This window comes from Astyanax mexicanus, chromosome 22, assembly GCF_023375975.1.
Source record: "Astyanax mexicanus isolate ESR-SI-001 chromosome 22, AstMex3_surface, whole genome shotgun sequence".
In the NCBI taxonomy this organism is placed as follows: Eukaryota; Metazoa; Chordata; class Actinopteri; order Characiformes; family Acestrorhamphidae; genus Astyanax; species Astyanax mexicanus.
The window spans coordinates 23498174-23519930 of NC_064429.1; the positions used below are offsets into that span (position 1 = coordinate 23498174).

The following is a 21757-nucleotide window of genomic DNA, read 5'->3' on the forward strand; positions in this document are numbered from 1 at the left end:
GTCACCCCACTAATCACTGTCGCATACAAGGTGATGACATAGCAGCTCCTTCCTACTTCCATTAACTCCTATAGGCTTACGTTCCCTCCCAGCTCCTCCAGTGAATGTCGCATCGCTTTGCTAAACATTCACACAAAGCAATCCAGACTGTTCTCATACAGAGTTCACCAATGGTAGAACAAACTTTCTTCCACTAATACAGCAGGAGCATCTCTCACTGATCTTTAAGAAACTCCTGAAGACAGAGAGCTCTTCAAAGAGCACTTACACTCCTAACACCTCTAACTAATAAACTAACTACTTCTAACATAATTTCCTGCTCCTCCACCTTTCTTCCTCTATTCCACTATTCATCTTGGCCTTTTTTAGGCCCTGTCAAAAACTTCTATGTTTTTTCTATTGCTGAATGTACATCATTAATTGTAAGTCGCTTTGGATAAAAGCATCTGCTAAATGTAATGCAATGTAAATGGCAAACTTAAAGGGAAAATGGGTTGTTCTAAAACTGTTTTAAAATGACAACAATCTTGATGTAACAAATTGGATGTGTTTTAAATATCTACTAATACTTAACCATCTTTTGTCTCCAGATTGTTTGGAAACCAACTGGGTGACACAGGAGTTCAGACCCTGCTTAGTGGACTCTCTGATCTTCAGGAGAAAACAGCTTTACCCAGAACACAAACACACCCAGAACGCTTCTACCTTTCTGCCACCAGCTTCACCCTCTTGGAGCTGGACCTGGGTGGGAATGGGATGGGAAGTGAAGGACTGAGAGTGCTGGGTACTTACATGAGGTATCACTCGCAGCTGCAGTATCTGGGCCTGGCCCAAACACCATGCTCTGACATGGAGGCCTGGAATGTCTTGTTTGAAAGCCTGAAGGTGAACACTAAAATAACCCACATCATGCTGGATGAGAACCAGCTGGGAGACCAAGGAGTCAAGCTGTTTGCTGAAGCTCTGAGAGGCAACAGAGGCCTACAGAAAGTGGACTTGGACAGTAACGGCTTTGGTGACGTTGGAGGAAGCGCTCTTCTTGAGGCACTTCTCTCCAAGAAGGAGGGTTCTCTGGAGCACTTGAGCTTGGAAGAGAACTACATCAGTACGGCATTGATGAGCAAAATACAGCAGGTGGTTAAACCTAACAGTCTCGCTTCTTCGTAAAAAATATAAGGCCTGAAACTGTAGACATTTGCATTGCACCATCTAATACAGGACCTGTGAAGAAAACTGACCCCAAGACTTTGACCAAACAGGAAGTAGGGGAACTCTGTGAGCTGTGCATTTGGAAGACATCCAGTAATTGGAAATGAATTGCTTTATTCAGAGCTCCATCTGCTTGGGAGTCCAACGTAAACTTGGCCAGCAGAGGAGAAGTGTTCAGAGAAATATTTGCCTCATCTCTTCACTTGGCCTTTCAACTCCACGCCAGTTGGTTTGCCCTCTCAGCTGCACGCCTTGATTAGCATATCTTTGAACTCAATGACTTGCCTGTACATTCTGTAATAATTGTTAAATAAAGGCAAAGCCACTGAACATAAGACCCCCTTTATCAGCAGGTTTCTTGGCTGAGGTTCACTTGAATCACTGAAATATTTATTTTCTAGCCCTGTTCATAGTGGAGGTACAGTGTGTGTTTTTTTTTTTACAGTGGTTCATAATGATGAATGCACAAAAGTGTCTTTTTGTAAACAGAGCAGTGATTCTCGTGACACTAATGCACCATTTTCAGGCTGATGCAAGTTGATGTAAAAACATGTGGTAGGTGAATTGGGTTTAATAAGTCTAACGTGAGGTATGAGTGAACAGGGGTGTGTGGTGTGGTAGCTTGTGATGGACGGGAGGCCTCTCCTGCCTTGCGCACAATGATTGCAGGTAGGGGTATAAGAAAATATTGATAAATTAATAAATGAATGATAATCAGCTACTCTGCTGAAGTACAGCCTTATACAGGAGTTTCAGTTTAGTTCAGAAGCACCGGGGCTGGAGTAGCATTAGCATTAGCTGCTAACCGCTATTTCCCCTTTCAGAGGTGAAAGTTACTGTCCTGTAGCCTGCTGCTAACCCTGGCTAGCACTGCTAATGGTTAGCTGCTAATGCTCCAGCTTTACCTTTTTTTTGCTGGAGAAATTTAGAAATCTAAGCTTACTGTAAATAAATAGAAGTGCTTTACTCACCCAAATAAACAGTTTTCAGGAGAGAAATCTGTGTAGAAAAGAAAGTTTTGTTTATTAATTTAGCTTAACATAGTTAATATATATATATAATTTGTTATAAGCCTACCTCACATCTAGGGTAGCTTGGGATCAATAACATGACATTTTAAAGTAGGGTCAGTGAAGTCAGGGAAAGGACAAAGGAGCAGAACAGTGCTTTTATTAACAAAAGAGACATTCAAATTACTGCTGTATTTGCTAATACCACACCGAAAGAATCCAACAGAACGAAACAGATACTTTAAAATCCAGCAACCAAGCTGGTTGACCATTATGATTAGAGCTGCAACTAAGGATTATTTGGTTTTTGGCTAATCTGCCCAATATTTTTCTGTTTAGACAAAAATAATTTCTGCTATGCTCCCCATCTCACATTTGTACCCCCAGGTCCTGATTGGCAGTTGATTGGCAGCACCTGTAAGCATGGGTTCTCTTGCAGTGGTCAGTAGGGGTCTGCTGCTCCAAGAATCTGCATGCCATGTTTTACTGATTAAGCTGTTTTGCAAAACCAAGTTGCAGCATTATTATTTGGAATGAGCCTTGGTACTAGACTAGTATCTCCAGCTGAAGACCAGGTTCTGTATAACAGGGATGTCAGACAGGCTGTGAAGTTGGCGTCCCAAGAAGACAACACCCCAAGAAGATGTATTACCGATAAGCATTATTACAACAAATAAATACAACACATTTCCTTACATCTTGTTTTTGTTTTAGAACTTATTTGGCATTTTAACGTTTAATTTGGTTGAATCAAGGTTGGATTCGGTGTTGATTTTGAAAAGTGATTTGTGATATGTCAGTTGTTTCAACATCGTACGATCAAAATTTTAATAAACCATAGTTTACATTTGGGATGCTCAAAATGATATGGAAGAGGAAAAAATACTCTATGCCATGAAAAATTAACAATTGTATTTTTATTTCCTCTCTCTGAATGTATATCTCTCAGTAGAAACTGTACAACCACAAACAAAAAGCAATTACTACAAGTTAAAACTAAAAAGCTAAAACTAGAAAATTTTATAGCTAACAGAGTGTTAACAATAAACTTACATCACTGAGAATACAAACCATCATCCCTCCAACTGTTTTTTTTAATTGTATGGTGATTAAATGTAATTCAAAAGGTAGAATGTTGAGGACATTATGTTGATTCATTGTTAGAATTTCAATGTTTGCACAACCATTTAACATGAAATGTTGTTTCAACATTGTTTTAATGTTGAAACGACAACAGACATTACTTTATCCATATTTTAACGTTAAAGGTCGAGAGAAATGCCTCAGCCCGACAGGGTTGCCAAGTCCAAAAAAAATATTTAGGCTTAAACTAGCCCAAATATCTGTCTGTCACAGGGATTTATTATCAGTATTGCTATTTACCTTAAAGTCATTAATACTATTGTAACATTAGTATTTTATTAGTTCTTTTATAACAGTTTTATATTCCAGTCGAGTACATTAAATAGTAACATAATTAACAACATTTTTTTTTTTTTAATTGTCTTGTGATTTCTGGTTACATTAGGCTTGTTCGAGATGCGGCTGCGCCTCGCCTTGCTGGTCAGCGAGAGCAGCCGCGTGCAGGTGGGCGGGGTGGAGGAGCGGAGAAGTCAGGTCGGACAGTCTCCACCTGCAGCCCACGTGAACAACACAGGATCTCGCGATGAATGCGCTGTTTGTTTACTTCTGGTGTGAATAAAATCGCAAAAGTGAAACAGAGATAACATGAGTGTTATTAAATTGAGATAAAAACTTGTTATAAATGTTCACAAAACATACTGTCATGTTACAGATGTATTGTGTAGTACTAAATAAATAATGGGATTAAATTTTTATTTGCAGACCAGCTTTTCTGTCCTTTGTTCTTGGAAATAAATACATCATGCTCATTTACACAGCTTTAATTGTTTAGCGCATTTCACAACACAAAAACAATAGAAGAAAAGAAAAGTAGATCTCAGTATAATAGTTATGTAGGTTTAAAGATAATTAATAAGAGCAGTTCAGGGCGCTTTATAAAACAGTAAAAATGATAGCAGTTGAGCTTTATTATGATATAAAATGCAGATTATGAACAAATAAATATTTTTGAATACTGCATGAAAATGAACTGTCTTGCTACTAGATATGACAGTGTAAATACTGTGTTTTTTAAGGGGTTTTAGAGGAGATATATATTTTAAAATAAAAAGATTCACACGTGATAGGTGTCGGTGGATCTTCTAACCAATGGGGATTAAGCTCTGTCGTCATCAGGGCGGCTCTAGGCTCCCGCAGTTGGTGGAAAGCAACTGCAGCGCCTGGGTCAGACCAGGCAGATTTCACTCGCGGGACTATAACGCCGGAAGTCATCCTCACGTGATGAAGGCGCAGACGCAAGTCGGACAAAAAAACTAACCAGCATGCACCATACCGAGCCAGGCGGCGATCGGACTGCGCAGCGCCGGGTTAAGTCGAACAAGCCTACCGTGATTCTCTTTTTTTTACATCATCCAATCAAATAACTGCACTGGGCCATCAATCACACTTTGCATTTTCCCCGCCAGTGATCACATGACCCTTTACGTGGCCGGTATCAGGTGCTTCTGATTGGTCTGTTTGCCGTATGAATTAAAGAGTATAAAAGCAGTTTGTTTGGCTCGGCCAGCTTGTAGTCTGGACGGATAGAAATGTAAATTGGATCTCACGTGCTGGAAATAATGAGCTGATACGCGGATAAGCTGTTTTGAAATGGATTTGCGTTTTTTTTTTTTTGTTTTTTTTTTAAATGTAGATCAGTAGTAGGTTGTGGATTAATGTGTTTAAATAAATCATTATCGTGCTCTGTGGTTTGCTCTGCAAAAACGCAGGTAATTCACGTGTCTGTGTGTGTCTTATAGGAAAAATACAACTAGGACTGTGGGTTTAAGCTTCTATCCTGTTGGTAATGTTTAATATTCTGATGCTAGTGTAGCTTTCTTAAGTATTGATATGTATATAGTGGGATGTGCTTTTAAAGTAGCTAATAACTAAAAAATCAGAGTGATTGCTTGCCTTCCGCATTTGCCCAGTTTTTTCTTGCTCTACTATTATAGATTATGGCTGTATTCGGAATGGCATACTACATACTACTCGCGTACTAAATCTGCCTAAAGCCAGTATGCAGTACGCAGTATGTGACCAAACTGCAGATATGTAGTGCACTACAGGTACCCGGATGGTGTACTACTCCGCTCCGATTCCGCAGTGTGCATGGGGAGCTATCTTCGCGGTGTACTGCATCCCAACATGCATTGCGACTGGCTTCTCCAGCTCGCTTGAGAAAAAAACAAGATGGAGGCGAGTGCGAGAGATTTTTAAATTTTATAAATAAATATATTTTTAAATTAAGGGAATTATTTTGGAAAGTATTGGCTCACTGCTGTCGAGCCCCTCCGCTGCCGCGGCCGGGAGCCTCCGCTGCCGCGGCCGCGCGTTCTCCGCGGCGGGCACCCACCGCTGCCGCGACCGAGCGCTTTCCGCGGCAGGGACCCTCCGCTGCCGCGACCGAGCGCTTTCCGCGGCGGGGACCCACCGCTGCCGCGACCGAGCGCTTTCCGCGGCCGGGACAGCGGAGGGTCTCGACAGCAGTGAGCCATTACTTTCCTTGATGCAGTAAATAATTCCCTCGGTTTTAATAAATTTTTCTGTTATTTTAATAAATGATTCCCTCAGTTTTAATAAATTATTCTGTTATTTTAATAAATTATTCCCTCAGTTTTAATAAATTATTCTGTTACTTTAATAAAAAATTCCATCAGTTTTAATAAATTATTCTGTTACTTTAATAAAAAATTCCCTCAGTTTTAATAAATCGTTCTCTTTATTTAATAAATAATTACCTTTGTTTAATAAATCGTTCTGTTGATTTAATAAATAATTCCCTGAGTTTAAATACATATTTTTCTTTTAAATAAGGGAATTATTTGAATACAAATTAATAAAATTGTTTGATTTGTGTTGAGATTGTGTAAATATGAATGAGAGTTTGTTTAAATGTTTTCTTCTTGTTGGTACTTACATAGATGAAAATAGTAATCTACTAAAATAAATAGAAAAACATATTTAAATATAACTGGAACATACTTGGGTTGTGGGGGCTGCTGCTAATTGGTTGTTAGAATTGGGTTAGCTGCTAAACTCAATTGCTGTTCTGTACAGTATGCAGATCTCATTAGTTTTAATAAAGAAACGGTAGGACATTTTTCATGTTCTTTCTGTTTACAACTCACTCTAAGGAATTCGGAGCACTACAGAGCACTGATTGGTGTGTCAGGGACCGTGTAGGGTACTGCAATCAAAGGTGTTGCAGTACCAAATACTACATACTGGGCAGTGTGTAGTATGCAGTACATACTAGTGCAGTATGCAGTACGCAGTATAGTAGTATGCCATTTCGAATACAGCCACTGTCTAAATGTTCTGTGTCTTTCATTTCTTGAAAATGAAGAAAGTTTTCCATTGTAAATGTTGGTGGATATTTGAAATATGGTTGGTTTTGTAAATCTTGGCCCTAGGGTTTTGGTATTAAAGTTTATCTCTGTACCAAAAACTGCATTTTATATCTGATGGTTAAAAATGCTCAAAACTGCTTATGATTGCACTTTTTAAGGTTTTCTGTGTTTTTAGTATTCAAATTTTTTCCTGTCCTTAAGTCAAAGTAAATATTCTACTTGGAGAGCATTTTTGGAAAAGCCATTTATGTACCTTTTTTTTTTCATGAATGAACAGCTGATTAATCTGCAATAATTGCTAACATTCATTTTGTATATTCAGCTTTATCACAATCTATTTTACTGTTCTAATTACAAAAACATTTACCTGTTTTGTATTCACTTAACCTATAAGTATCTCAAAATACTGAAATTCAGGACTTGTTTTGTGTTGGATTTGCACTTGTTTAAATGTGATTTAAAAAAGGAAAATTCAATCTGCTCCAAAAACCACAAATGCACTTTTACAACAGGTCATTAAACACAGTACAGTCTAACTGCTCAGGCCAAGTCAACTGAAGACCGCTTTATAGTTGGCAGTAGCAATGGACAGAGCTAAAACACACACAAAAAAACATAATGCACTAATATGAGCCAAAGCACACACTGCTGTTCATAAAATCCAGCAATTATTTGGAAGTTCATTTATGTCTGGAAGCTGTGAACATGCAGTACAATGCTTTCATTCTCCAGACGGCTGCTCTGTTCTCTTGACATCCATGTAACAGCAGGACGTGGCAGAGTTCCATCAACAGTGACGTTTGGGAGAAAAGCGCTGATCAAAGCTTTTCACAGGAATCATTTCTGCTGCAGGCTATAATTGAGCCAGTCTAAATCCCCTGCATTCCCCCTTTAGTCTGTCAGGTTGATCTTTCCCCTTTTATCCTGTGATAAGGATCGATGAATGATGAACTACAGATTTTTTTTCCCTGTATACAGCTGAGGTTTTCTTAAATCTGTCTTTATATCAGTTTGTAAACCTTAGTTGTGCAAAAACATTTGATGGGGGGGTGAATGATGTAGCCTAATGAAGAAAATTCTTAAAAACTCACATCCAGTTTATGATGAGCGTGACCTTTAGTGTTTAATTTGGGAATTGTTCAGTTTGTAAGGACAATGGGATTAGAGCAGATCATAAACCCGAATTTGACTCTTTAAAATTAAGAATTTAAGAAGATATTGGCAAATGAGTACCTGTGATTTTTTTTCTGTAGGGTTTCTAACATGCCTGGTGTCACATACTCCCTAATGTCAATTCCAAGTTTTCATTTGTAGTACCCTCACCCCTTGTATTCGCGTGTCACCCTTCTCTACTAGCATGAATTAGATGGCATCTAATTCATGTTTAATGAATTAGATGTCGTTTCCTGCATTGTGGTGTATTTTAATTTTACCTAAAAAAGTGACTTATTGATTGATTCTGCTTTGATTGAATTGATTCAGCTTTGCACAGTAATAGTCGGTTCATGAGTCCCAGTCTAACATATGCAGAGTGACTTGATTTTCAGATAAAACTGTTCCCACCCTCAGCAACACTTAGTTCTACATAATTAGATGCATTTTAAATTATTTAAAAATATTTTCTTAGCTGTTTGAGTATTTAACACAGTCTTTGTAATGTATTTTAACTGGTTGTTTAACACCTAATTTTATCTACAAAAGTGACTTAATTCAATGACTATTTTAGAATCAGCGACAGCTTCCTTGTCAGCAGCCTGTGTGTGCAGCTCGCTGGGCTCTACAGAAACACTATCTGCGTCCTGAATTTGCACAATTATGTGAACAGAAACACAATTTATCTCATCAAAATCGCTTTAAAGTGTCACACAGGTGGTTTAACTGTGCATTAGCCAAATTTAGGATATGTTTTGGGCACAAATCCTAGCTGGTAAATAAATAATAAAAGAACACTGTTCTTTAACAGGCTAATAGCTAACAGCGCTCTGTAGGCGATTCTGCCAGCCTGTTGTGATGGATAGCAGAGGAGCAGTAAAGTTCAACAACGTCGCTGCTGGACTTTAGTTCAGTTTAGGGCATTGGCATAACTCTTTCAAATATATTGTTTCTTCTGTTTCACCTTAAATGCTGCAGCCTTAGTAACTGCAGCTGCACCATTTAAGGTGGAACAGAAAATGTAATTAGCCATTAGCTAGCTAGCTACTGAGACAAGTTACTACCATTTTTTATGCTTGTTATGAAGAAAATAGACAAAATAACATTGAAATTACATCAAAACTAAGACAATACAATGGTTATCATTTTTTCTAACAAAGAAAATACTGAATTTGTGTGTTTCTTTGGTTGTGCAGCAATCTTGCTGTGATTCTGATACCTCTCTGTTTACTGGAGTGTGCCTCTGAAAAACACTTCACCCTACCAATAGAATAGGAAAGGCACGCTCTAGGGCAGATAGACATGAAGATTTTGGCCTGATGTGTAATACCAGGTGTTGGTTAAATCATTTAAATAGGAATAAAGCCTCCCAGCAGTAAGCTGAGGAACAGTGGAACTGTGTTTTTCAGAATGATGGTGCTCCATCTAATAAACCTACTTTTTGGGATTTTTGAGTTGGGGATGAGGTGGTGTGGGTGTTTATCATCCGACACTTTGACCTAGTCTATATGCAATCTAACCAGTTTATGCAGCGAATACATTTATTTATTAATATATAAAGTATAACTATATTTGTTTCAAAATATGTCATTGACACTGGATGAAATGTGTAGGAAATTAAACTGTAAAACAGAAAAAAGCGAGTGTCTGATCCACTGAGAGGAGCAGCAGTGAAAGTCTTTATAGTGCTCTGAGGTATTCCTGGCCTCAGATCAGTGATTCCTTACGTCTTCACACAAATGAGATTTCAATCTTTGCTGAATGGAAGACTGTTGTAAGACTCAGTCTTTCAGCCGCTCTGCCAGGAGCTACCTGATCATAGACCTGGCGTCTTCAAGCTGCTCACAGATACGCTGCACAAAATGTTTTTTTGTTGTTGTTGTAGTTCAGAGAAGACGTTTCAAGTTTCATATCAGAACATAATATGAGAATAGGAGGTGTCTGATGTTTGCTACTGTAAATTTGTAATGAAGCTATAATGCTTATGCTGCCAGTTAGTAAAAATTGTGTGTAAAAGTTTATTATGTCATTGTTTCCATTTGGTGTAGTAAAGAACTCATATCTGAATTTTATTTAAAAAAAAAACTAATCTTTACCACATATTCTAATTTTCTCCCCTAGTATTTTTGATCAAAGTATTTTTATTTTTACGAAACATTTTATTATAAAACACATACATTGCCTCTTTCTTCCCCTGCCACCCCCACCCCCAAACCTGCTTTGTTTAGTTAATACATAAAACAATCTCAAATGTCACGTGCCACTTCAACATAATACCATAAACTGAAGGGACACATACAAAAATGAAAACATAATATTTATATATACAGCTCTAAAAAAAATTAAGAAACCACTTCAGTTTCTATGTTTGAGTAAAATGAACATTGTTGTTTTATTCTATAAAGTACTGACAACATTTCTCCCAAATTCCAAATAAAAAAAATGTCATTTAGAGCATTTATTTGCATAAAATGAGAAATTACTGAAATAACAAAAAAGATGCAGAGCTTTCAGACCTCAACTAACGCAAAGAAAAACAATATTTGGTGGAATAACCCTGGTTTTTAATCACAGTTGTAATCACCAGTCTTACACACTGCTTTTGGATAACTTTATGCCACTCCTGGTGCAAAATGCAAGCAGTTCAGCTTGGTTTGATGGCTTGTGATCATCCATCTTCCTCTTGATTATATTCTAGAGGTTTTCAATTTGGTAAAATTAAAGAAACTCATTATTTTTAAGTAGCCTGATGTAAAATCCAGCCTACTTTTGCTACAAGATGCAAAAATGGAAAATTGTAATAGTGAAAAAAAAAAAAAAAAAACAATTTCTTCACATTTGTGTCTATGTGTTCATAGAAGCCTGGATTTTACCTGTTCCTTTAGTACTTACAGCAAGTTTTGGACACCAGGCATTATGTATATTTCAGGTTTTTTTTTTATGTTTTTCCACAGTTTTTTTTAAGAGATGCCTCAATACACTGCATTGAGTCTAGGCTTGACAAAACATACTGTAGCTGCTTTAAAGCACAGCTCTGTTTCCGTCATCGTCTTTTGACAGTGGGGTGTGATCACACGGAAACTGAACCCACCCGGTTCCTCAATGGTCAGTTGTCTGGGTGAGGTGTGTGAAGAGCTCGGTATGACAAATTCCCCCGAGACAGCAGCAGCAGCATGTAGCAGGTAGCAGACAACAACAGTGTCCTAGTAGCACAAGGCCGGGGGTGTTTGTGTAGTTTGGTGGGGTGCTGGTGTGTTTGCAGAGACCACAACTAGTGGACTAGTGTCAGGACAGTGGAGCTTGTGTTTGCGCCCTTTGAGCTAGCTCCCGAGCTTTTAGCCTGGGTAAAGCTAATTTGTTTTTGTCTGCTCAGTATGAATTAGATGCTGTCAGAAAGGCTGCCCTGAATAAGCCCACAGTTCTCATGCTCAGCTCTAAATATTTACCTAACAAGTGTGATAAATAGTGCAGGTGCCAGCGGTGAGAGCCGCGCTTAATCAACTCGGACGGGTTCAATTGCCTGAGCGCGGATTCTTGCCCTAAAGCTGCACTTGCTCACTTTTGCCTTGAAGTACAGAAGTATGGATGGGGCAGATGGGGGCACAGCCTAATGTAGCTTGGGTTTAAAAAACTTTTTTATGTGCTTTTTTAATGCACACTGTAATTCCGTACAAAATTAGAAACATATTTTATAAAGGCTTTCTTTCTAGAAACGTCTGAATATTTGATACAATGATTTTTTTCTGTCATTTAAGGTGGGAAAAAATCATGTAAAATTCATGTAAAATGCCAAATTCAGGTCAATTTCAACACTGCAGGCCAGAAAAAGCAATGCAAAATAATTTTGGGACATAGCCAACACCATACACCATCTTTTACCATAAGAAACTGGCCTTAAAGCTATGGCTACATTTTTGTCACATTGAAAAAGAACCATATTCACCATACTTGATTAACCATATTCACCATACTGATTGTTCTTATACAATGGTTCTTTGCTAAAACCAAGTGAAAGTATACAGATGTCTTTTGTCTCTTTGAAACTCCATTAGGTTATAAGTCTGATGCTTTGCCAATTGAGTTATTCAAGTTTCACTGAAAACATTAATAGTTTTGATTAAGATACTTAAATTGATTATCCAGCGGAAGATTCTATTCAACATAGGCCCAGACATAGCAGCCAAATATACAGGTGCATCTCAAAAACAATGGTTACTTTATTTCAGTAATTCAGTTTAAAATGTGAAACTCATATATTATATAGATGTATTACACACAGAGTGATCTATTTTAAGCTTTTATTTCTTTTATTGTTAATGATTACAATAAAAAAAAATAAATAAATAAATAAATAAATAAATATATAAATAAATCAGTGTTTTAGAAAACTACAATGTTATGTAAGACCAATTGGTACTTTTGGCAGTGTGGGCAGTGTGCCAAGTTCTGCTGGAAAATGAAATCTGCATATGCATGTTAGCAGTTGTTAGCAGAGGGAAGCTCTGTAAGTGCTGTAAGATTTTCTGGGAAACCACTGCACTGACACCAGCAGATGACATGTCTCTCTAAGCCATCACTGATTGTGAAAACTTCACACTAGACCTCAAGCAGTTTGGACTGTGTGTCTCTCCACTCTTCCTCCAGACTCTGCTCCCTTGATTTCCAAATGAAATGTAAAATTTACTGATGATCAGTGACGGTTTGGAGAGCCGTGTCATCTGCTGGTGTTGGTCCACTGTGTTTTATCAAGTCCAGGTTTTATGGAGATGCGGATTCATTTTCCGTGCACCTGTTTGTCTTTTCACAACATTTGAACTGTAGACCAACTGTATACATAAGCCATATACTTTTACTGCCTGTCATGTGAAAGGTTTGAGCAGCTATTCTACTTTTACAGAATAAAAACTGGCCCAATTCTAAAGCGCTGTGGTCATCACCATTATCACAGCAGTCTGTGGGCTGGAGGAGTGTGAATCAGAGAGAGACAGAGGCTGTAATTCATTTGTTCTCTGGAAACGCTGGATGAAATTTTTACACTAAATAATATTTGGCCTGTGGTCAATTTGTATTACATTATGGCTGTGCCTTTTGCTGCTATAAAAATGGCTATTTTTGGGGGTTTTGTTGATGAGCTGGATAACTGGAGAATTACAGGGGTTGGACAATGAAACTGAAACACCTGTCATTTTAGTGTGGGAGGTTTCATGGCTAAATTGGAGCAGCCTGGTGGCCAATCTTCATTAATTGCACATTATTGCACCCGTAAGAGCAGAGTGTGAATGTTCAATTAGCAGGGTAAGAGCACAGTTATGCTCAAAATATTGCATACAACATTATGAGTGACATACCAGAGTTTAAAAGAGGAAAAATTGTTGGTGCACATCTTGCTGGCGCATCTGTGACCAAGACAGCAAGTCTCTGTGATGTATCAAGAGCCACGGTATCCAGGGTCATGTCAGCATAACCACCAAGAAGGACAAACCACATCCAACAGGATTAACTGTGGACGCAAGAGGAGCTGTCTGAAAGGGATGTTCGGGTGCTAACCCGGATTGTATCCAAAAAACATAAAACCACGGCTGCCCAAATTATGGCAGAATTCAATGTGCACCTCAACTCTCCTGTTTCCACCAGAACTGTCCATCAGGACAATAAATTATTGTGGTCTAAAAACAGATGTTTCAGTTTCAATGTCCAACCCCTGTATCTTCCTGCTTCAACACTGACTGAGCTCATGAGATAGCAGTATGAAACTGAACATGATGTGTTACCTTAGTTGTGAGGTGCTATCTTGTGAGTGAGACTGAGCACTAGTTAGCATGCTAATGGAAAATAAATTATCGTTAATTAAGTTGGTGCAAGGCATAACAGTGGTTCCCAGATGGATGGAATACTGTATATTTCATTTCTGAAGTTTGAAGCTGGCATTTAACATTTAATTTGTTGAAGCAAACAGAAAAGAGACTGTGGCAGAAATCATGTACACATTTATTACAGACATAAATAATTTTACACACCTCTCATCTTGGACAGAACAGTTATACAGTTATACAGTAACAGATGTGCCCAATGCAAAAAAAGCCAAAGTTGGCTTATTATTTGCCTGCTTCTTATTCAATTTTCAATTTCACCTTCCATTTTGCCTGCTATATTCCATTTTAAACGACTGTAAATGACTTGGCAACCTGATCATTTTCTCACAGCATGTCTAACATCATTTATAGACCTAGAAGTCAGAGAAAAGACACAGAGCAGTGTGTTGAACTGTAGCAAGTGCAGGCTTCACCAGAGCCAAGTGAAATTTCTGGGCTAGGAAGTTTGTTGAGAAAGTCTGCTGCCAAAATACAAACAAGTCCCTTGTTGTTTGATGCAAGGTACTTCCAAAACTCTGCATTCAAACAAGTTATGAAGTTCTAAAGCTGTATTATATACAGTACCTGTACTGTTTTAAGAGCCAATGACACTACAGTGTATCTACTAGCCCTGGTGGAAAAAATATATACTTTATTGTACTCAGAACATATTGAGAAATGTCTAAGTAAGGTGTAAATATACTAACAGATGTATGTACTTGCGTAAAATATATTAGAAGTACATTAATATTATGCTTTCATCGAATGTTTGATGAAAAAAGTACAATATAGTGTATTTTAGAAATATTCAGGTAACACTTTACTTGGATGGTCCATTTGATGATGCTCAACTGACATTCAACTAACATTCAACAGCATGTCTAATAAATGCAATTAAACTGAAAGATGAAGGTAAATGATTCTCTACTGAACGTAACCCAACATCCAACTCTAACCCAAACTCTAATCTTAACATTTTAGCATTGGGTTTAGAGTTAAATTAAAAGGTTAGGTTAGGGTTAAGGTTAGGGTTAGGTGTAAGGTTAGATTGTAGGGTTGATTAAGGGTTAAGGTTAGGGTTAGGTGTAGGGTTATGTTCTATTTTTAATTATTTACATTCAACATAGGGTTAAGTTGCAGTTAATAGACAGTTGAATGTTAGTTGAATGTCAGTTAAGCCTCAACAAAGCCATCAAATGGACCATCCAAGTAAAGTGTTACCAATATTCAATATACTTCTAAAATATATACTTCTTATTTCCAAATATACTTTTATAATTTTTTTGGCCAAATGTGTTAAAACAACTGTTACAGAAGTTAACACTTAAAGTGCAATGTATCACGTAACTCTTTAGAAACTAAATTAAATTACTACATTTATAAAATGTTAAGAAATTTGTAACATGCAAAAAATTGTTGTACAGTATATTAAAATATATATTTTTATACCCAACAAAGCATACTAGAAATGTTCTACTTACAAAAGACAGAAACAAGAAGCATCTTTGGTCTTATTTGTACATATTTGTAACATCAATTCTTAGTACATTTCTAATATACCCGGTGTATAAAAAAGTGATACAGTTATAATACACATTAAATGTATTATAATTTTACTGTAAGCATATTTAAAATATGCGGTTTAAATGTTACTTAAGTATTTTTAAAATAGTTCCATTTTAGTACAGTTAAGTACATTTAGCACAATTTAAGTAAATTTTTTGTACTATTTTTATACAGTTAAAGTATAATAAGTAGAAAAAAAAGTAGTTGCATTTTTGCACTCTTTAAATATACTGATTAATAATATGGCTACAAGTACACTGTAGTGCACTATAGCATAATAATGCTTAGTATACTTTTATCCTTTTTTTTAACTAGGGAGGCCAACGCCGTTTCCATTTATCTCACTTTTATACCAAGTGAACATACAGTAGAAGTAAGGAGACCACTCCCGTCCAAAAGGAAAATGAGACCACCTGAGACATTTAGACACAAACACTCTACTCTTACTTCTCTAAACGCATTATGAAGGTCACTTGTGAGCTCACAACCTTCTGGGAAGCCAAGAAAGGCCTCTAAACATAGTAAATGTTGCCACACCTCTCAGGAAGGGTTTGAAGGTGGGCGTAGGTTCTAAAAAGCACCGGTTGTACCCATGGCATCTATCAGTTCAGTGAGATTCTCCACTTTTTAGACGTCTGGAGGAGGAAGCAGCAGGAAAGCTTGAATTATGGTGTTGTCAGATTGTTAGAAGATGCCAGATGATGATGTGTCCTGCATATCTTACATATCCGCCTCAGCGTGAGTCAACTGAAGCCAGCAGTGGGAGAAATATTGATAAAATGAAAGTCCTTTCCTACCCTCTAACCCAGGGGTTCCTTTTTTGGAGCGGCCCGCGAGGTATTTTAGAAATAGAATGAAAGTTGACCCGCTGTTAAGCAGGTTTTTATAATGTGAGATTCAAAGCTAAAAAAAAATACTAAAAGCGGAGAGGGTACACAGTTGTAGCGCAGAAAAACGGGCCAAAGATTCTAAAAGCAGAGAGGATGCGCAGTTGTAGCGCAGAAAAAAGGGCCAAAGAGTCTAAAAGCGGAGAGAGTGCACAGTTGTAGCGCAGAAAAATGGGCCAAAGAGTCTAAAAGCGGAGAGGGTGCACAGTTGTAGCGCAGAAAAATGGGCCAAAGAGTCTAAAAGCGGAGAGGGTGCGCAGTTGTAGCGCAGAAAAACGGGCCAAAGAGTCTTAAAAGTGGAGAGGGTGCGCATTTGTAGCGCAGAAAACGGGCCAAAGAGTCTAAAGCGGAGAGAATGCGCAGTTGTAGCGCAGAAAAACGGGCCAAAGATTCTAAAAGCGGAGAGAGTGCGCAGTTGTAGCGCAGAAAAACGGGCCAAAGAGTCTAAAAGCGGAGAGTAGTTCATTTTGGTTTGATGGCTTGTGATCATCCTCCCTCCTCTTGATTACATTCCAGAGGTTTTGAATTTGGTAAAATCAAAGAAACTCATCATTTTGATTTGATTTAATTTTTAGGTGGTCTCTTATTTTTTTTCCAGAGCTATATATTGGTGGGTGGCACGGTGGCTTGGTGGATAGCACACTCGCCTCCCAGTCACTGGGGTCTTGGGTAAAAGTCCTTACCAGGGTGGAGTTTCCATGTTCTCCTTGTGTCTGTGTAGGTTTCCTCCCACAGTCCGACAAACATGCCGAACAGGTAAATTGGATACTCTAAAATTGCCCAGAAACGTTGAATACTCTAAATTAGTCTGACGTGTATGTGTAAGTGTGTGGCTATGTTTGTGTGTGTGTAAATGTGCAAATATATATATATATTTATATATATATATATATATATATATATATATATATATATATATATATATATATCATCCTTTTGACACTCTGTCCTGGGTAAATGCTGTATTGCCTGATGCAGTCCTCCAGGTGGATGGTTGTTTCCGGTTGAGAGTACGCTGTGCGCTATTGGCTGGAGTATGAAAGGTTGTGTAAAAATGTGATTGTAAAGCGTCCTTGGGTTTCCAGAAAGGTGCTATATAAGTGTAACTAAATTCATTCATATTATCCAGTATATTTCAACCCTTTTGTTTTCTGAACCTCTCTTGTTGATGTTTGGGTGAGAAGAAAAAGAGCTGAGATGAAGCCAGTCTGCACAACAAATCCTCACGGGTTTTCGCCTGCTGTCTGACATTTTGAGAAAGGGACGTCATTTCTATGATTCATTCTGTGTGGTTTGTAAAATGTCACAGCAGTAACTCATGCCTGACAGCTCTCTGAAATGGCTCATCTCTGCATGTGCGCCAGGAAATCACAGACAAAATAAAAAAAAACTAAAATGGGTGTTTTGTTTTGTTGTTTACATGACATTCTGTAAATATGCAGAGGCAGACTTTAATAATGAGTTATGCTTATGAATTATTCAATTCATGTTTAGCATGATTCACTTTCAGTCTGAGCTCATTTTCTGAGTAGGCCTTTTGTGGCTGTAATTGATGTTTTATGTTTTGTAAACACCAAGCTAACAATTTTTTCAGCTTTTTTTTATATTCTGGTAACATTGCTGTCAGTGTCACTTGTGTCAATCAGTTTAATAATGAATTATTCAATATAGAATTTGCATGATCACTTTTAGTTTGAGCTTATTTTGTAAATCAGCCTTTTGTAGCTGTAATTTGAAAAAAAAATGTCTGTTATGTTTTCACATATTAAAATACCAGGGTAACAATTTCTTAATTTATTTAGTAGTGTCAGGAAATTGCAGGTAATTTATTTACAAGAAAACAAACAGTAAGCCAAAACTAAACTCAAAACAAGATACAAGAACAGACAGGACTGATGGAATCAACATAGACACAACAGAAAACAAAGAAACAGGAACCTGATTGATGTATAACACGCACAAGACCAGACAAACGAACACTGAAAAACACAGGGGCTTAAATAAACAGGAAACACATGGGGACAGGTAATGATGGGGCGGGGCTGCAAATGAACACAGGTGGGAGCACTGAAGATATGGGTGGAGACATAGAGAGACATGGAGAGGAGGGGAAAAAATAGAGACTGACAAGGGACAGGACAAGGACGTGACAAGCAGAATGTTTTTAATGCTGCAACCAACGTTTTTAGAACAATTAATCTCTCAGGTTTTCTGGATGTTTTTATTTAGCATTTTGTTTTACCTTCTGGTAACATTGCTGCAAAGTCACTTCTGTCAAAGTTTTAATTGTTAGTTTTGAAAATGTTACTTTTACCTTTTCGATAATAGTAACATTAGCATTCATCTAGCTGGGAAGTTATGCAATAAACGTTCTAATAATGTTGTAATGCAGACCATTATTATTGTACTTTACATGGTTTCAGAACATTTCTGGAACATACAGGCTAACTTTACTGGAACCTTTACTGGAATGTTGCCAAGCGTTCTTTTAACATTCAGTGTCAGCGATTGTTTTAACTATTGGTTATTTTGCTGACTGTTCAAAGCTACATAATGTTACTTTAAAGGTTTTAGATTACAGGACAAGACATTATTTTAAGTGTATAGCAATCTGACCATTTGACCATTTTGAAAGTTGTGTAATGTGTACACACTTGGAGCCCTGTGGCGAGTTATGATTAGTCAGTATCTTGTTTTTAAGTACAAACCATAACAAAATACTGTTTCTCCTTTTTTCTTTTAGGGAATCTAATCATATTTTTTTATAAGATTTTTTCTCAAGTAGCTGTGGGTAAGACATATTTAAATACTGAATTAAAGTTTGTATGCTGAAAACGACGGATTAAAACATAAAACATAAACACTCTCTATCCATTAATCAGACAGACTGACAGCACTGCTATCAATACTGGCTCTAAACATAGGTATATCTGAGTCACATTTTCTGGGAATGTTCTGGAAAAGACCTCTGAAAGAAATAGAACAGTTCTCAGTTCATTCACACTGCTCTCCACACAAACAGCTAAACTACAAGAAGCTCAAGCCAATGGTTTATTTTCATGTTTAAATAGTTAACTAACTGTTTTCAGTTACCTGCATGAACACATGTATAGAGGGAGGCCATGAAAGACGTCTGTCAGATCTGCCCGTACTGCTTCACTCAGCCCACTGTCTTCCACACATAAGAGCCAGGATGTAAAATACATTTCAAAACAACTGGCTTAGGGAGTGAATGTTTTCACACAGAACTGTACAAGGGACCATTCTACTGTCATCACTAAAAATATATTTAAGGGAAAGTTTTATAAATGCGATGTTTGGTCATTTTCAGCTTACGTGATCATGCTACTTCTACATGTACAGACTTTCTTTGTTGGAAAGAGAGAAAACCGGCTCTTTCTCCACATTTCCAAGAAGAGCTACTGTAACATACTATAGGATCTCTATAATGCAAAAAAAACACTTTTTTGACATAATTTAAATCTGGGAGCTGTTCTTTTTATTGGTTTAGAAATTAATGAAGAAGAGACAAAAAGAGATAGTAAAGTTGTGTGTCTGAATTTGACAACATCCCAGTGTAGTGCTGTTTTACATTAATATACAGTACAAGTCAAAAGTTTGGGCACACCTTCTCATTCAATGTTTTTATTATTATTTTATTATAGTCCTACATTGTAAATGGATACTGGAGTCATCCAGACTATGAAGGAACACATAAGGAATCATGTAGTAAAATTAAAAGTCTTAAACAAACCAAAATATGCTGTGAAGCATTTTGGTTCCTGTTAACTTTAGTTTCTGAGGCTGATAACTGATGAATTTATCCTGTGGAACTAAACTTAAGGATACTTTCCAAGTTTTTAAAATGTTTCAGATTGACTGACCTTCATTTTGTAAAGTATTAATGGTGCCAGCTGCTACGCTATGCGGAGTCTATGTATGTATATATATGTCTACGTCATTATCAGTTCAGTAATGGCGGTGCTCTGAGCTGAAGCTATAGCGTTATGGGATGTAAACAGTGGTTTTTAATAAGCTTCTTGTGCACTTTTTAAGTTATTAATGCCACGTTTTAAATGTCAGGACTCTCCAGATTCTAGCAATGAGGTGCGGAGCTACTTTGAGCTGGATAACGGTGGAAAAAGAGATTTATCAGGGTAAATTATGCCCTGTGTCACCTAGTCTGAAGGGTGTTTGAACAAACTGTTAAAATGTCTTGGATCTCAGAACGCTGAGGGAGAATGGAGGTGTGCTATTCATTAAAGGTAAGTACTTTTTATCATGTTTTACTACAACAAATGTCTCACCGGAATTCTCCTTTAAGAGCTGCTGCTTTGCTTGTGGATTGTATCTAACCTTGAAATACAGTATTGTGATACAGCTTGTGTGGAGATAATGAAAATGCACCCATGCCGTCGTGGGATATCAGTATGTGAATTAATCATAAAGTGTTACCTCATAGAACAGTTTGGGAACGAATGCCTAAACCTGTATAAGTTGTAAGGTGTTATCTTGTGAGTAAGAGCAGTAACCAGCATGCTCATGGCAAGGCAACGTAAATTACTGAGTATACTGTAGTTTGAGTGAGGCCTGATGAGTCGAGTTGGTCCATTTTCTTGTTGTATGGGCAATTTAACATTGTGACCGGCAGTGTTTGGCTAGAAATGTCGGTACCACTTTAAAATAAGACTACCCTTATAAAGGGGTTATAAATGGTTTATAAATTAGTTTATTAATTATTATAGATTAGGTTGTAAATGCTTTAAAAATGACTGATTAACAGGTATATCAATTAAAAAAGGCGACAGTGATCTGATGTTTGCTTAGTCATTTAATTCAACTTAGTCATTTAATTTCTAGTAAATAGTTAAACATACTTACAAATATATTAATATGACAGGTTTATGGAAAACACAAAGTAAGATCAGTATTTAGAAAGCTCTGAATTTTGACAGTATAAATAAGCGTGGAATCAAGTTTACAAATTTATAGCTCACTGTTGACATTTTTAGTTATGTGTTGTTATATATTTATTAAGTATTTGCAACCTAATTAATAACTGTTAATAAACTATTTAATAAACCATTCATAAACCCTTTATAAAGGTAGTCTTATTTTCAAGTGATCCCGAAATGCACAAGACCCCACACGTGTATTTTAGCTACTATGGTAATGGGTAAAAATCAAGGGACACAATTCCTGACAGGAGATCCTGTCTTATGACCTTTTGGCATGTCAGTGTATTTTTACTATCTTTAACTTCAGCTTTGCTGGACCCTTAACTGGATTAAGCCAATAAGTAGATATCACTGTGACCTTTAGCTTGAAACAGTGCACTTTTTTGTAACATAAAAAAGCAATCTGCAATCTTCTGTTCTAATTATTTGACTGTAAGTAAACCCATGAAAATACCTGATGAAAAATAGTGATGAATTAGAACACTTATTAGTAATAACTGCTCTGAGATCTAAATATAAACTGCTCATTTCCTGTTCCTCTTTGCTTCTGCCAAAGCTCACATTTGCTAACCGGGGTAAAAGAGTAACCTCTCAGTATTCACCTTCTCTCTGATTCCCGCCCAACTCTGCACCTTCAGTATCTCACAA

The 21757-nt window shown here is 37.2% G+C and overlaps 1 protein-coding gene across 2 annotated transcripts in view; it reads left to right on the forward strand.

The window, feature by feature from the left end:
• The window catches only part of LOC103037853 (glutamate-rich protein 3), a 42760-nt gene extending 41216 nt beyond the window's left edge, over nucleotides 1-1544 (forward strand). For both annotated transcript variants that reach the window (XM_049470801.1, XM_049470802.1), the window contains one exon: nucleotides 591-1544. In XM_049470801.1, the coding sequence (XP_049326758.1) occupies nucleotides 591-1167 (577 nt within the window). In that variant the 3' untranslated portion in view covers nucleotides 1168-1544. The remainder of the gene's footprint in view (nucleotides 1-590) is intronic.
• The last annotated feature ends 20213 nt before the right edge of the window (nucleotides 1545-21757 follow it).